Here is a 17,938-nt window from a genome sequence, read left to right as displayed (position 1 = left end):
CTCGCTGACTTTTCAATATCTGACTCAAATGTGCTCAGCACATGTACAACTTTAATATTATTTTAAATTACACTGACAAAGATGATCATAGTTCTTTAAGTCATTGTAGACTGAAGACAGGATGATCTACGTGTGAACTAAAACGCCATGATCTGATGTGTTTCCCTTTCAGCTATAAATTATAGCTCCGAGCAGACCCTGAGCTCCATCGCCAAAATTCAGGACGAAATTTCGCAGCTGAGTAAGAGAAAGTTTAATAATTATCATTGTTATTATGTCGTATTTTAATACATGAAACTATATGTTTTGATTTGGTGCAGATCGGCGTGGATTGCTGAAGTTGCTTCGCCTACTCCTACATATATATCAACTACAGTGTGAAAACCAATCCCTGCTCATTTGCTTATGTTGCAGATACTTATCTCATTCTTATCTCATCACGTCACTCCACCAATGCACTGGGTTCATGCTGAAGAGAGATAGAGCTGAAAATCATAAATGAAAGTAGAAAGTGTTAGAAATTGAAATAGAGACATGTCAAGCATTTTTGGTGGAACCAGAAAAAATGTTGAAGTCCATTTATCAGTACTGCGAAATAGAGAGGGGCACACACAAATTCATTCTAGGTTGCAGAGAAACAGGAAATTCCAGTAAACAGGATGAGCTGCAATGTTAAAGGCGGACAAGATCGAAAAGGATGAATACAGGACAGAAGTTGCTATATTTAATTGTGCACAGTATATAGAGTGAGGTAATTGAACTTGCAGCACGTTTAGACATTGGCAGGTATGATGTCCTAGGCATTCATGAATCATGGGTGAAAGGAGATTATAGCTGAGAGCTTAATGTCCGAGGATACACATTGTATCCCAAGGACAGGCAGAAAGGCATGGGTCTGCTGGTTAAAAAGAATGAAATCAAATTATTGCAAAGACGTGACATCTGGTTGGGCGGTGTTGAATCACAGCGGGCAGAGCTAAGTAACTGCACGGGTAAAAAGACCCTGATGGGAAATGTGTACAGACGCCCAAACAGAAGTAAAGATGTTATCTACAAATTACTCCGGGAAATTGATGATGCACGCCAAAAGAACAATGTTACAAAGGCCTAGGGGATTTGAAGATGATGGTAAATTGGGAAAGTCAGGTTCATGCTTGATTGCGGGGCAGGAGGTGGGGAGGTTTCTTGCGAGCTTCGTGATGGGTTTTAAAGAGGGTGCAAAATTTTCTTCAGATATATAAAGTGTAACTGGGAAGCGAGCGTGGAGATCTGATTACCACTAAATGATACCGGAGGTTGTACTCGGGGAGAAGGAAATGACAGAAGAACTGAAAGTCCTTTGCATCAGTTTTCTCTGCTGAAGACACTAGCAGCATGGTGGATGCTTCAGGTGTTAAGAGTCATGAAGTGTGAAAAGTTATCATTGCTAGAGAGAAGTTTCTTTGGTACCTGAAAGGCCTGAAGGTAGATAAGTCACCTGGTCCAGGTGCTGAATGAGATGGTTAACAGGGCATTAGTTCTGATCTTTCGAAAATTACGAAATTCTGGAATGTTTCTGGAAGAAAGCATAATTGCAAATGTCACTCCAGTCTTCAAGAAAGGAGAAAGGCAGAATACGGGAAACTATAGGCAAGTTAGTCTGAACTTAGTATTTGGGAAGATGTTGGAGTGGATTATTAACAATGGGTTCCGTGGTACTCGAAGACATATCATGCAATACGCTATAGTTAGCATGGCTTCCTCAAGGGAATAATTTGTCTGAGAAATCTGTTGGAATTGTTTGAAGAAATAATGAGCAGGATAAACAAAGGAAAATTTGTTGATGTGTACATGATTCTCTGAAGGATGAACCTGACTTTGACATGGTATATCAGGACAGATTCTAGCACGGTTAATGCAGTGACTGATTGTTACGGAGGCAAAGAGAGGAAATAAATCCAACCTTTTTTGATCAGCTACCGGTGACTAGTGGTGTTCCAAAGAATTGGGACCGATTTGCAGTTTAAGTCTGTGATGTGGAAAATAAATGCAATATTTACATTCATTTTAAGATGACTAGAATATGAAAGCAAGGATATAATGTTGAGATTTCATAAAACTCTGCTAGGACCTGAATTGGAGTTTTCTGCGCAATTGTATGTCCCTCATCTTCGAAAGGATGTACTGAAATTGGACAGGGTTCAAAGGACGCTGATGAAAATAAGTCAGAATTGAATGACTTGTCATATGTAGAACACCCAATGTACAGAGGGGAAATTAAGCAAATCTTGCAAGCACTCTGCAAAGGTTTCGCTCCCTGCCGTTAGGGGAATGAAGTTGCATATAGCTGTATACATCTGCTTGGCTGAAAGGCAATAAATTTGAACTTGATTTTGTAGAATGCCTCCACCTGACCATTTTCCAATTTTTCAATACAGAACATAACATCCTAATGGGTAATGAGCCCGGCTGTCTCACTCGCTGATGGATTCAATATCTAGCTGAGATGTGCTCAACACATGGTTCATCTTTTATATTATTTTAAATTACACTGACGAAGATTATCATAGTTCTTAAGTTATTGTAGACTGAAGAAAGGATGATCTACTTGTGAACCAGAATGCTATGACCTGATGTGTTGCCCTTTCAGCTATAAAATACTCCAAGCAGACCATGAGCTCCATCGCCAAACTTCAGGACGAAATTTCGCAGCTGAGTACCAGTAAGTTTAATAATTATCATTGTCATTACGTCCTATTTTAATACATGAAAGTATATATGTGTTGATTTGGTGCAGAGCGGCGTGGATTGCTGAAGTTGCTTCGCCTACTCCTACGTATATCCCAACTGCAGTGTGAAAACCAATCCCTGCTCATTTGCTTATGTTCCAGATACTTATCTCATTGTTATTTCATCACATCACTCCACAAATGCACTGGGTTCAAGCTGAAGAGAGATGGAGTTGAAAATTATAAATGAAAGCAGAAATTGTTAGAAAATGAAATAGAGACATGTCAATGATTTTTGGTGGAACTAGAAAAAAAGGTTGATGAAGTCCATTTATCAGAACTGCGAAATAGAGGGGGACACACACATCTTCATTCTAGGTTGCAGAGACAGGAAATTTCGTTAAACAGGGTGAGCTGCAATGTTATATGCGGACAAGATCGAAAAGGGTGAATACAGGACAGAAAATGTTATGTTTCAATGTGCATGGTATATAGAGTGAGGTAATTGAACTTGCAACACAGTTAGACATTGGTAGGTATGATGTTCTAGGTATCACTGAATCATGGGTGAAAGGAGATTATAGCTGAGAGCTTAATATCCGAGGATACACATTGTATCCCAAGGACAGGCAGAAAGGCGTGGGTCTGGTGGTTTAAAAAAAAATGAAATCATTTTACAAAGACGCGATATATGGTTGGGCGGTGTTGAATCACAGTGGGCAGAGCTAAGTAACTGCACGGGTAAAAAGACCCTGATGGGAAATGTATACAGACGCCAAAAGAGTAGTAAAGATGTCGTCTACAAATTACTCCAGGAAATAGACAATGCTTACCAAAAGAGCAATGTTACAAAAGTCTATGGGCTTTCAAAATGCAGGTAAGTTGGGAAAATCAGGTTCGTACTTGATTGCAGGAGGTTTTAAAGTGGCCCGTGGTTAACACCACCGGGGAATCAGTTATGCTCGATTGAGTGTAATGAAAAGACCTGAACTGATTAGTGAGGGTAACTTGAAAGAACTCGGGGAAAGTAATCATGATACAATCGAATTCACACTTGAATTTGAGAAGGAGAATCTAAAGTCGGGTGTATCAGTGAGGGAAGGGAATTACAGAGGACTGGGAACTGAGATGCTCAGAATTGCTTGGAAAGCAACAATGGTGGGATGACGGTGGAGCGGCAAAGGTTGGAATTTCTAGCAGCAAACCGGAAAACACATGACATATATATTTGCAAAGAGGAAGAAGAATTCCAAAGGCAAAATGACACAACCGAGGCTAAAAGAGAAGTCAAACCGATATAAAAGCTAACGAGTGGGCACAAAATAGAACGAAAATTAGTGGGAAGATTAGGAAGCTTTTAAAAACATCAAAAGGTAACAGAAATAATTAAGAGAGAAATTAAAGACGGAACACAAAAATAGGCTAGCCAGTAATATTAAAGAGGGTGCAAAAATTTCTTCAGATACATAAAGTGTAAATGGAAAGCGAGCGTGGAGATCTGATCACTGGTAAATGATACTGGAGGTTGTACTCGGGGACAAGGAAATGACGGAAGAACTGAAAGTTCTTTGCATCAGTTTTCACTGCGCAAAACACTAGCAGCATGGAGGATCCTTCAGGTGTTAGGAGTCAAGAAGTGTGAAAAGTTATCATTCATACATAGAAGGTTCTTTAGTACCTGAAAGGCCTGAAGGTAGATAAGCCACCTGGTGCTGAATGAGATGGCTTAGGAGGCATTAGTACTGATCTTTCAAAAATTACAAAATTCTGGAATGTTTCTGGAAGAAAGGATGATTGTAAATGTCACTCCAGTCTTCAACAAAGGAGAGAGGTAGAAGATAGGACACTATAGGCAAGTTAGTCTGAACTTAGTGTTTGGGGAGATGCTGGACTCAATTATTAACAATGAGATCTCGTGGTACTTGAAGGCGCGTCATGCAGTAGGCTGCAGTTAGCATGGCTTCCTCAAGGGAATATTTTGTCTGAGAAACCTGTTGGAATTGTTTGAACTAAAGAGCAGGATAAACAAGGGAGAATTGGTTGATGTTGTGTACATGATTCTCAGAAGGCCTTTGACATGCTATATCAGGAAAGATTCTAGCACGGTTTCGGCAGTGGCTGATTATTAAGGAGGCAAAGAGAAGGAATAACTCGGACCTTTTTTGGTCAGCTACTGGTAAATAGTGGTGTTCCACAAAGTTGGGGCCGATCTGCAGTTTAAGTCTGTGATGTGGAAGACCAATGCAATGTTTGTAACCATTTTGAGAGGACTAGGAATTAAAAGCAAGGATGTAATAGTGAGATTTCATAAAACTCTGCTAGGACCTGAATTGGAGCATTGTGCTTAGCTGTAGGTCCCTTATCTTCAAAATGATATGCTGAAACTGGAGAGGGTTCAAAGGACGCTGACGAAAATAAGTCAGGATTGAATGACTTGCCATATATAGAATAACCAATGTACAGAGGGAAAATAAGCACATCTTGCAAACATTCTGCAAAGTTTTTTTTTTCTCCCTGCCATTAGGGAATGAAGTTGCATACAGCTGTATACATCTGCTTGGCTGAAAGGCAATAAATTTGAACTTGAATTTGAAGAATGCCTCCGCCTGACCTTTTTCTTAAAATGTTTCAATTCAGAATATAACATCCTAATGGTTAATGGGCCTGACCGTCTTCTCACTAGCTGACGGATTCAATATCTAACTGAGATGTGCTCAACACATGGTTCAACTTTTATACTATTTTCAGTTACACTGACGAAGATTATCATAGTTTGTTAAGTCATTGTAGACTGAAGAAAGAAGATTCTACGTGTGAACTAAAACGTCATGATCTGATGTGTTTCCCTTTCAGCTATAACAAACTCCGAGCAGGCCCTGAGCTCCATCGCCAATATTCTGGATGAGATTTCGCAGCTGATTAGGAGTAAGTTGAATAATTATAATTGGTAATATGTCGTATTTTAATACATGAAACTATATATCTATTGATCTGGTGCAGAGGCACGTGGATATCTGAAGTTGTTTCGCTTACTCCTACGTATATCCCAACTGCAGTGTGCAAACCAATCCTGCTCATTTGCTTATGTTCCAGATACTTATCTCATTCTTATATCATCACATCACTTCGCAAATGCATTGGGTTCAAGCTGAAGAGTGAGAGTGCCGAGGATCATAAATGAAAGCAGAAATTGTTAGACATTGAAATAGAGAGATGTCAATTATTTCTCGGAACTAGAAAAATTGTTGATGAAGCCCAGTCATCAGTACTGCGAAATAGAGAGGGGCACACATAAATTCATTCCAGGTTGCAGAGAAACAGGAGGAGTGATGTTAAGGTTCAAATATCTTCTGCAATGGATTGAATTCTGCCATGGCTAGGGCTACAGGAAGATGTCTTTAATTCATTTGCCCGTATGCTAATCTATCTATTAATTCCAGTAAACGGGTCATCATAATGTGGGCATAAAATATGAAATGCCGTGAAATGTAGAGCTGGTGGATATTTCCAAAGATCGAAAAGTCCTAAATACATTCATTATGGTACGTGCAGAAAATAATTGTGCAAGTAATAAAACAAAGCAAGTAACCTTCATAAAAGTGAAGGTTGGACCGAATTGAAATAAAGTTGGGAAGAAGTGCCTGGATGTTGTGGAAATGAGCGAGGACCTCAATGAATACTTCTCTTGGGTATTCACAAATGAGGTGGAAGTTGATGACCGTGAGGACAATATGAGTGAGGTTGATGTTCTGGAGCATGTTGATATTAAGGGAGAGGAGGTGCTGGAGTTGTTAAGATACATTAGGATGGATAAGTCCCCTGGGCCTGACGGAATATTCCCCAGGCTGCTCCACGAGACGAGGGAAGAGATTGCTAAGCCTGTAGCTAGGAACTTTATGTCCTCGTTGTCCACGGCAATGGTACTGAAGGATTGGGGGGAGGTGAATGTTGTCCCTTTGTTCAAAAAAGGTAGTAGGGATAGTCTGGGTAATTATAGACCAGTAAGCCTTACTCTGTGGTGGGAAAGCTGTTGGGGGGGAAAAAAAATTCTTAAGAGATAAGATCCATGGGCATTTAGAGAATCATGGTCTGTTCAGGGACAGTCAGCATGACTTATTGAAGGACAGATCTTGTCTAACAAGCCTGATAGAGTTCTTTGAGGAGATGGCCAGGCATATAGGTGAGGGTAGTGCAATGGATGTGATCTACAGAGATTTTGGTAAGGCATTTGATAAGGTTCCACACGGTAGGCTTATTCAGAAAGTCAGAAGGCATATGATCCAGGGAAGTTTGGCCAGGTGGATTCAGAATTGGCTTGCCTGCAGAAAGCAAAGGGTGGTAGAAGGAGTACATTCGGACTGGAGGGTTGTGACTAGTGGTGTCCCACAAGGATCGGTTCTGGGACCTCTACTCTTCGTGATTTTTATTAGCGAACTGGATGTGGGGGTAGATGGGTGGGCTGGCAAGTTTGCAAATGACACAAAGGTTGGTGGTGTTGTGGATAGTGTAGAGGATTGTCAAAGATTGCAGAGAGACATTGATAGGATGCAGAAGTGGGCTGAGAAGTGGTAGATGGAGTTCAACCCAGAGAAGTGTGAGGTGGTACACTTTGGAAGGACAAACTCCAAGGCAGAGAGCAAAATAATTGGCAGGATACCTGGTAGGGTGCAGGAGCAGAGGCATCTGGGGGTACATGTCCACAGATCCCTGAAAGTTGCCTCACAGGTAGATAAGGTAGTTAAGAAAGCGTATGGGTTGTCAGCTTTCATAAGTCGAGGAACGGAGTTTAAGAGTCGCGAGGTAATGATGCAGCTCTATAAAACTCTGGTTAGGCCACACTTGGAGTACTGTGTCCAGTTCTGGTCGCCTCACTATAGGAAGGATGGTGAAGCATTGGAAAGGGCACAACGGACAATTACCAAGATGCTCCCTGGTTTAGAGTATGCATTATGATCAGAGATTAAGGGTGCTAGGACTTTACTCTTTGGAGAGAAGGAGGATGAGAGGAGACATGACAGATATATACAAGATATGAAGAGGAATAGATAGTGGACAGCCAGCGCCTCTTTCCCAGGGCACCACTGCTCAATACAAGAGGACATGGCTTTAAGGTATGGGGTGGAAAGTTCAAGGGGGATATTAGAGGGAGGTTTTTCACTCAGACAGTGGTTGGTGCGGGGAATGCACTGCCTGAGTCAGTGGTGCAGGCAGATACACTAGTGAAATTAAAGAAACTACTAGACAGGTATGTGGAGGAATTTAAGTTGGGGGGGTTATATGGCAGGCAGGTTTTAAGGGTTGGCACAACATTGTGGGCCGAAGGGCCTGTACTGTGCAGTAGTACTCTATGTTCTGTGTTCTATAATTGATGTGCACGAAAGTGAGTGCACAGCCTGAAGTCAGCCATCATTGCAGACGATCCAAGAACGTGTTTCTTCCATGCCATAGCCTCAGTTCAGCATAGAAACGAGTCACTCTGCAGAGCAGCGAAACGCACCCCGGCCGTTCCCTCTCCTCCTGCCCCGACACCAACAGGCACACCAAACTTTTCAAGCTGTCCAGGTGCTCATAACAGCCAAACAACGTTGCTTTCCTCGATCCCTCGGTCTCAGATCCGTTATTTGACGCTTCAGTAGGATTTCGAGCCCAGGACCTTTCATCTCGACTAGGCCTGTACCTGTCTCTTCTAACTGGCCCGACGCTTAAATTGGTCAAACATCGGCTGATTTCTCGCTCTCAGGTCCTATCGCTTCGTATCGCCTCCATGTCCGCTCTAGCAATGGCCATACATAGGTTCGTTGCCCACTCACGTGTCTGTGCTCTGCCGCCTTTGTTTCGGCCCGTGTACACCACGTTCTTCAATCCAACTGCAAAAATACCAGATCGTACCGATCGTTCAAAAGCTCAAATAGTAAAGGGAAGTTACAGGCTATTAATTGCAGTGATTGTTTTGGATTGTGTGATTCATAACTTACTGAGTAGTTTGGTTTGCTGCCAACATGTTATCCCTGTGCTTCATCAGCTCCATCTAAACTGGAAGACCAGTTAGCCAGCCTGTAAACCGGAGACAGCAAGACTGAGGTAAATTCACAGATGGAGGATGTGCTGATAATTAAGATAAATAGAAAACACGTTTGCTGCCAGCCATTGTAAAACATGCAATTGAATCTGAAAGTTTATATTTTCCCATACAGCGTACGGTCCTGTTATATTGTAATCATTAAAAAAAAAATTCTGATCTTTCAGGAGGTGCGAAACAGGTGAGTCAGATTGGGTGGAGCACACCGAATCTCTTAAGCCGCCTGGTAATGTCATACATCTCATAATTGCTTCTAAATTTCTTCAGCTTATCCGATCCCTAGAATTACAATTTCCCTGTCCTTGCAAACGTTTGTGAATCTCTGCTGCAGACATTATTGCTCGACAGACTATATCGGAAACGTCGTGAGCAGAAGTAGATACCAAGCCTAAGCAATGTTTTAACTGGAGTCCTATTCAATTTTAGCAGAATCTCCACCTTCCACATACTTTACCAAGCTGATAACGTTCTAGAATATTTATGGAATGGCAGAGGCAAACCATTTGATACCGCCTTTTTGAGGCACGTCCTTCTTTCAATTTTAGTGTCACTGGCGGAAGAGCAGCGTGCAGAGAATGAGAGCTTGCAGAATTGCCCAGTTGCGTCTCTAAACGGTAGTTATAGTACAGGAAGAGAGCATTCAGTTCATCGTGTCAGGGATAACTGGGCTGTGTTCACTGTTAAAATAGTTGCACATACTGCTGCTGTAATGGGTAGTTTTGGAAAATAATTAAAAAATATGATTGGCATGATGTGTAAGGCGGGAAGATAGTTAGGAATGGAAACAATGGGAAGCGCATCCGATTTCTCTAGCAGGATAAATCTTCTAGACTCATAAACAGTTTTCAATGACTGCATCTCAGACTTCTATTTCTCCTTTTAGTTGTTTACATTGGCTCAACATTTTCTCTGCATCGGCAGAGATTCTACGCCTTTATTCTCAAACGGCAGAAACGATCATTCACTGATTCTGTATAAATGGACACCGCGCATGCTGAGCTATAGGGTTAGAGCCAAGGATGTTTTCGAATTGGAGAAAAACCAGATTAACCTTCTGGAAAGAGCGTTTCTTTTTTTTTTATTTTTTATTAATTTTTAATGCATTTCTACAAAACAGCAACAAAAACATCCCATCACCAAAATGGAGATTTATACAGTGCAAAACAAATGTGTCCAATATATAATTCATAACAATAAGAAAAAAGCACCCAAAATAAAATCGTATAAATTTAGTGTCCGCCCCACCCTCCCACCATATACACCAGGCCAACCACTTCTATGTATAAAAGAAAAAAAAAATAATCGGAGCATTCAACCGCACAGAGCAATATATAAAAGAGAAAATATAACGCCGACTACCAAAACTGTAATGTAATTCACAACAAAAAAACCGCAAAACTTACAGGAAAAAAAGGTGAAAATGAGGGATTGTAGTACAAAAAAAAAAAAAAAATTAACGGTGTCCGTGCCTCCGGCACATAATGCGGCCCTGTAGCTCAGAAAGGTAGGGAAAGGAAGAGGAGGGCAGTAGTAGGCGATTCTGTCGACGCAGTCAGGAGACCCGGATGGTAGTTTAGTCATAGACATAGTCATACTTTATTGATCCCAGGGGAAAATTGGTTTTCGTTACTGTTGCATCATAAATAATAAACAGTAATAGAACCGTAAATAGTCAAACAGTAATATGTAAATTATGCCAGCAAATTATGAAATAAGTCCAGGACCAGCCTATCGGCACAGGGTGTCTGACACTCCAAGGGAGGAGTTGTAAAGTTTGATGGCCACAGGCAGGAATGATTTCTATGACGCTCTGTGCTGCATCTTGGAGGAATGAGTCTCTGGCTGAATGTACTCCTGTGCCCACCCAGTACATTATGTAGTGGATGGGAGACATTGACCAAGATGGCATGCAACATGCAACTTAGACAGCATCCTCTTTTTAGACACCACCGTGAGAGAGTCCAGTTCCATCCCCACAACATCACTGGCCTTACGAATAAGTTTGTTGATTCTGTTGGTGTCTGCATCCCTCAACCTATTGCCCCAGCACACAACAGCAAACATGATCGCACTGGCCACCACAGACTCGTAGAACATCCTCAGCATCGTCCGGCAGATGTGAAAGGACATCAGTCCCCTCAGGAAATAGAGACGGCTCTGACCCTTCTTGCAGACAGCCTCAGTGTTCTTTGACCAGTCCAGTTTATTGACAATTTGTATCCCCAGTTATATGTACTCCTCCGCCATGTCCACTCTGACCCCCCCCCCCCGGATGGAAACAGGGGTCACCGGGTACGTTAGTTCTCCTCAGGTCTACCACCAGCTCCTTAGACTTTTTCACATTAAGCTGCAGATAATTCTGCTCACACCATGTGACAAAGTTTCCTACCGTAGCCCTGTACTCAACCTCATCCCCCTTGCTGATGCATCCAACTATGGCAGAGTCATCAGAAAACTTCTGAAGATGACAAGACTCTGTGCAGTAGTTGAAGTCCGAGGTGCAAATGGTGAAGAGAAAGGGAGACAAGACAGTCCCCTGTGGAGCCCCAGTGCTGCTGATCACTCTGTCGGACACACAGTGTTGTAAGCACAACACTGTCGTACTGTGGTCTGCCAGTCAGGTAATCAAGAATCCATGACACCAGGGGAGCATCCACCTGTATCGCTGTCAGCTTCTTCCTCAGCAGAGCAGGGCAGATGGTGTTGAACGCACTGGAGAGGTCAAAAAACATACCCTCACAGTGCTCGCTGGCTTGTCCAGGTGGGCGTAGACACGGTTCAGCAGGTAGATGATGGCATCCTCAACTCCTAGTCGGGGCTGGTAGGCGAACTAGAGGGGATCTAAGTGTGGCCCGACCATCGGCCGGAGCGGCTCCAGTGCAAGTCTCTCCAGGGTCTTCATGATGTGGGAGGTCAACGCTACGGCTCTGTAGTCATTGAGGCTGCTGGGGCACGGCGTCTTTGGCACAGGGACGAGGCAAGACGTTTTCCACAGTACAGGAAACCTCCGGAGCCTCAGGCTCAGGTTGAATACATGGCGAAGTATTCCACATAGCTGAGGGGCACAGGCTTTGAGCACCATGATGCTGACACCATCCGGTCCTGCAGACTTGCTTGGGTTGAGACGTTTCAGCTGTCTTCTCACCTGTTCAACCGTGAAACTCACCGTGGTGGTTTTGTGTGGGGGAGGGGTACAGTCATAAGAGCAGGGTGCGGGACTGTGAAGTGGGGTAGGAGGGGAGAGTGGAACATGTGTTGATTGAGGGCCGACAACAGATGGCTCATGTGGGGGATGGGCAGGGGTCACAATGTCAAATCTGTTAAAGAGCAGGTTAAGTTCGTTGGCCCTGTCCACACTGCCCTCAACTACTCTGTTGCTAGTTTGCCGGAACCCAGTGATGGTCCTCATCCCCCTCCAGACCTCTTTCATGTTGTTCTGCTGGAGTTTCCACTCAAGCTTCCTCCTGTACCTGTCTTTAGCCTCCCTGATCCTGGCTTTCAGGTCCCTCTGTATTGCCCTCAGCTCCTCCCTATTTCCATCTCAAAACGCCCTCTTTTTAACGTTCAGGATGTCCTTAATGTTTTGTTACCCATGGCTTGTTATTTGAATAACAGAGGACAGTTACCTCCCTAGTGCCAGGGTCCAGGATGTTTCTGATCCCGTTTAAGATATCCTGAAGTGGGAGGGTGAGGAGCCAGAGGTCGTGGTACATATAGGTACCAATGACGTAGGTACGAAAAGGGAAGAGGTCCTGAAAGGAGAATATAGGGAGTTAGGAAGGGAGTTCTGAAGAAGGACTGCAAAGGCAGTAATCTCGACATTACTACCTGTGCCACGCGACAGTGAGAGTAGGAATGGAATGAGGTGGAGGACAAATGCGTGGCTGAGGAATTAGAGCAGGGGGCAGGGATTCAAGTTTCTGGATCATTAGGACCTCTTTTGGCGCAGGTGTGACCTGTACAGAAAGGACGTGATGCACTTGAATCATAGGGGGAACAATATCCTGGCGGGGAGATTTGCGAATGCTACTGTAGAGGCTTTAAACTAGAATGGTTGGGCGGTGGGAATCAGATTGAAGAGACTAAGAGAGAGCAGGTTAGTTCACAAACAGAGAACACTTGTAAACAGTGTGTGAGAAAGGATAGGCAGGGGATATAGAACGGGAGCACTCAGGCCAAAGATATAGGGGAGAAGGAAGAAAAATATAACAAAGTTGTTTGCAACATTAGGGATATCAGAGAGTAAGAGGTAGAGAGTTTTTAAAATGCTTCTATTTAAATGCTAGGAGCATTGTAAGAAAGATGGATGAGCTTACAGAATGGATTGACACCTGGAAATATGATGTTGTAGTTATCAGTGAAACATGGTTGCAGGAAGGGTGGATTGACAAATAAATGTTCCTAGATTTCGTTGCTTCAGGTGTGCTAAAATCGGAGTGGCAAGAGGGGGAGATGTTGCATTGCTTGTCAGAGAAAATATTACAGCGGTGCTTTGGCAGGATAGATTACAGGTTTCGTCTAGGGAGGCTATTTGGGTGGAATTGAGGAATGGGAAGGGTGTATTAACGCTTATAGGGGTGCATTATAGACCACCTAATGGGGAGCGAGAATTTGAGAAGCAAATTTGTAAGGAGATAGCAGATATTTGTAGGAAGCACAGGATTCTGATTGTGGGAGTTTTTAATGTTCCACACGTAGACTGGGAAACCCATCCTGTAGAAGGGCTGGATGGTTTGGAGTTTGGAAAATGTGTGAGAGATAGTTTTTTTGTTTTTTTCTTTTTATGCAGTAATACATATGGGTACCAAGTAGAGAAGGGACAGTGTTGGATCTCCTGTTCAGGAATGAGATAGCTCAGGTGACAGAGATATGTGTTGGGGAGCACTTCGGGTCTACTGATAACAATGCCATTAGTTTCAATATAATTATGGAGAAGGATAGGACTGCACCCAGGGTTGAGGTTGTTGATTGGAGAAAGGCTAACTTTGAGGAGATGCGAAAGGATTTAGAAGGACTTAACTGGGACAATTTGTTTTATGGGAAGGATTTAATAGAGAAATGGAGGTCATTTAAAGGTGAAATTTTGAGCATACAGAATATATTTATGTTTTTGCTAGGTCAAAAGGAAAGATTAAAAGTTCGCGAGAGCCGTGGTTTTCAAGAGATATTGGAAACTTGGTTCGGAAAAAAAGAGAGATCTACAATAAATGCAGGCAGCTTGAAGTAAATGAGGTGCTCGAGGAATAAAAAGAATGTAAAAAGAATCTTAAGAAAGACATTCGAAAAGCTAAAAAAAGGATATGACATTACTTTGGCAAGTAAGGTGAAAATAAATCCATAGGGTTTCTACAGTTATATTAATAGCAAAAGGATAGTGAGGGATGAAATTGGTCCCTTAGAGAATCAGCGTGGATGGCTAGGTGCGGAGCCAAAAGAGATGGGGGAGATTTTGAACAATTTCTTCTCTTCTGTATTCACTAAGGAGAATTGTGTAAGGTAACGAAAACAAGTAGGGTAGATACGGAAACTCTGATGATTAAAGAAGCGCAAGTACTGGCACTTTTAAGGAATATTACAGTGGTTAAGTCTCTGGGTCCTGACAGGTTATTCCCTAGGACCTTGAGGGAAGTTAGTGTGGAAATATCAGGGGTTCTGACAGAAAGATGTCAAATGTCATTAGAAACGGGGATGGTGCCGGAGGTTTGTCGTATTTCTCATGTTGTTCCATTGTTTAAAAAGGGTTCTAAGAGCAAACCTAGCAATTATTGGGCTGTGATTTTGACGTCAGTGGTGGGTAAGTTGATGGAAAGTATTCTGAGAGATGGTATATATAATTATCTGGGTAGACAGGGTCCGATTAGGATAAGTCAACATGAGTCAACATGGTTTTGTGCGTGGGAAGTCGTGATTGACAAATGCTGTTGAATTTTTTTGAAGACGTTACTAGAAAAGTTGACGAGGGTAAAGCGGTGGATGTTGTCTATATGGACTTCAGTAAAGCCTTTGAAAAGGTTCCACACGGAAGGGGAGTTAGAAAGGTTCTGGTCACCAATTTATTGGAAATATGTCAACAAAATTAAGAGAGTACAGCGAAGGTTTACTAGAATCTTACGTGGTTTCATCTCCTAACTTACAGAGAAAGGTTGAACAAGTTGGGTGTTTATTCTTTGGAGCATAGAAGGCTGAGGGGGGACTTGATAGAGGTAATTAAAATTGAGAGGGGGATAGATAGAGTTGACATGGATCGGCATTTTCCATTGAGAGTGGGGGAGATTCAAACAAGAGGACATGAGTTGAGACTTAAAGGGCAAAAGTTTAGGGGTAACATGAGGTGGAATTTCTTTACTCAAAGAGTGGAAGCTGTGTGGAACAAGTTTCATGCAGAAGTGGTTGAGGCAGGTTCGATGTTGTCATTTAAAGTTAAATTGGATAGTTATCTGGACAGGAAAGGAATGGAGGGCTATGGGCTGAGTCCAGGTCGGTAGGATTATGTGAGAGTAAGGGTTCGGCACAGACTAGAAGGGCCGAGATGCTGTAATTTTTATATGTTTATATTAATCTGAAGAGGAGTTATGAAAGTATTTAGGAGAAGGTCCCCACGCCTTATTAAACTTTATGTCTGAATTAAGAAGTGAATAACGCATCTTTTCAAGATCTAAACAGGACATAATATCAGTAAGCCATTGAACATGAGTGGGTGGGGCAGTATCTCTCCAACTAAGAAGAACTAACCGTCTAGCCAAGAGAGAGGCAAAAGATACTGTTTGACGTTTAGTCGGGCTCAAGTGCATGTCTACTTCACCCAAGGGGCCAAAAAGAGCAATCAGTGGGTTAGGTTCTAATTGGCATTTAAGAATATGGGATAGAGTTGAAAAACCTTCTCTCCAGAATTTCACCAGACATGGACAGGCCCAGTACATATGGATAAGAGAAGCTTCGCCCCCTTTACACCTCTCACAATCGGGACTAATATCAGGGTAAAACCACAATAATTTAGTTTTAGACATATGAGCCCTGTGTACAACCTTAAACTGCAAAAGGCAGTTGTGAGCATATAAAGAGGTCGAGTTAACTGACTTAAGAGTTCAATCCCAAACCGCATCAGATAAGGAAATACTTAAATCATGCTCCGAGGCACTTAAAATTTTATCAAAGCGGGCATGCCTCAAGATCACTAACTTATCCCGAAAAACAGATATGAAACATTTACCCAATGGATTAGTGCGAAGAAACAGGTCCACAATGTTTCTGTCAGGCATCTCAGGAAAGTATGATATTAAAGGGTTAATGAAATGTCTAGTTTGAAGATACCTAAAAAAAATGAGTATTAGGTAGGTTAAACTTTACAGACAATTGTTGAAAAATTGCAAATTGACTAACTATGACAAGATCTTCAAAGCACCTAATACCCTTTCTGTAGCAATCATGAAATATTGAATACCACACAGAAGGTGGGAAAAGATGATTGTGTAAAATAGGGATAAGAGAGAGAGAAACGATGAAGGTCATTATGTTTTTCTAAACTGAGCACATATTCTCACAGTATGTCTAATAAGAGGATTAACAATTTGTCTGGGCAAATGACAAGGAAGTGCGGATCCAACAATTGCTGAAATGAAAAGATCCTTACTGGAATTCAACTACATTGCCACCCATTTTGGGCAGTTAAACTGATTATGGAAGAAGGACCAAAAATAACACAACGAATATTGGCTGCCCAATAATATAAACGAAAATTAGTCAGGGCCATACCACCTTCCTTTTCAGATTTTTGAAGTTGAGCTTTATTAAGTCTCGCCGTTTGCCCTTCAATAGATAGGACGAAATAATGGAATACAATACATCAAAAAAAAGCTTTAGAAATAAAAATTGGTACAGATTGAAATAAGTACAAAAATTTAGGAAGGACATATATTTTAATAACATTAATTCGACCTACCAGAGATATGGACAAGGGTGACCATTGTGTCAGATTCTATTTTGTCGAGTTTTGAAAATTGGCAAAATTTTCTCGAAAAAGATTATTAAAGGTCCTTGTTACTGTAATCCCAAGGTAAGTGAATTGGTTATTAACTACTTTAAAAGGGAGGTCATGAAATACTAATGTTTGTGCTTCGCTATTGATTGGAAAGTGTTCGTACTTATGTAAGTTAAGTTTATAACCGGAAGGCCGACTGAATTTATTAAGAAGTGAAAACTTTGGTGGTAAGGAGGTAGTCGGGTTTGATATAAAGAGTAAAAGATTGTCGGCATAAAGGGAAACTTTATGCTCAACATCTCCCCTCTAAATCCCCAACAATACAGCACAGCTACGAAACGCAATCGCCGGTGGCACAATAGCCAATCAAAAAGTAAGGGACAGGGAGCATCCTTGACGGGTGCCACGTTTAAGGCTCAAAGACTGGGATTGTTGAGAGTTGGTGAAAACAGAAGCGGTGGGAAATAAATATAACAATTTATTCCATATAATAAACCTTTGTCCAAAATCAAACGTTTTCCAAAACCTCAAAAACGTAATTCCATTCCACACGATCGAAGATTTTCTCCGTAGCAAGAGAAATAACACATTCAGGAGTCCCAACTGAGCGTGAATATAGGATATTATATAAGCGCCAAATATTAAGAAAGGAAGGCGATTATTAATAAAGCCAGATTGATCTTCACAAATAATAGAAGGTACAATGTTCTGTAATCTACCTGCCAAAACTTAAGCCAAAATTTTAACGTCGACATTTAACAAAGAAATCGGTCTTCACGAAGAACACTGTGTTGATTCTTTACCTTTTTTTTTGGCTAAAACATTGATACATGCCTCGTTAATTGATGCTGGTAATTATTATGTTTAAACGATTCAGATAGAACGAAAAATAATTGCGATGAAAGCAATAAAGAAAATGATTTATAAAATTCTACAGAAAACCCATCAGGTCCAGGAGATTTACCCGACTGCAATGCAGAGATGGCAAAGGATATTTCCTCTACTGATAAATGGCTCACTGAGTTTTGCCTTAAAGTCGAAAGAGAGTGAAGAAATATTTAAACTGTTTAAAAATGCTCAACAGAGATACTCTCATTTAAAGATTCAGAGGTATAAGTTTGAGAATAATAGTTCTTAAATGCATCAGCTTTGGGACAAAGGCATAAGACAAGA

The 17,938-nt window shown here is 41.7% G+C and overlaps 1 protein-coding gene across 1 annotated transcript in view; it reads left to right on the top strand.

The window, feature by feature from the left end:
- LOC140191067 (C-type lectin domain family 17, member A-like) overlaps positions 1-17,938 on the top strand; it is a 67,563-nt gene that overhangs the window by 37,061 nt on the left and 12,564 nt on the right. The window contains exons 5-7 of the mRNA XM_072248143.1: positions 2,630-2,701; positions 5,513-5,519; positions 13,448-13,472. Coding sequence (XP_072104244.1) covers positions 2,630-2,701; positions 5,513-5,519; positions 13,448-13,472 — 104 coding nt within the window. The remainder of the gene's footprint in view (positions 1-2,629; positions 2,702-5,512; positions 5,520-13,447; positions 13,473-17,938) is intronic.

This window comes from Mobula birostris, chromosome 32 (genome assembly GCF_030028105.1).
Source record: "Mobula birostris isolate sMobBir1 chromosome 32, sMobBir1.hap1, whole genome shotgun sequence".
NCBI lineage: Eukaryota > Metazoa > Chordata > Chondrichthyes > Myliobatiformes > Myliobatidae > Mobula > Mobula birostris.
Note: the sequence above shows the minus strand (reverse complement) of the source record. Positions and strands in the feature narration are given on the sequence as shown.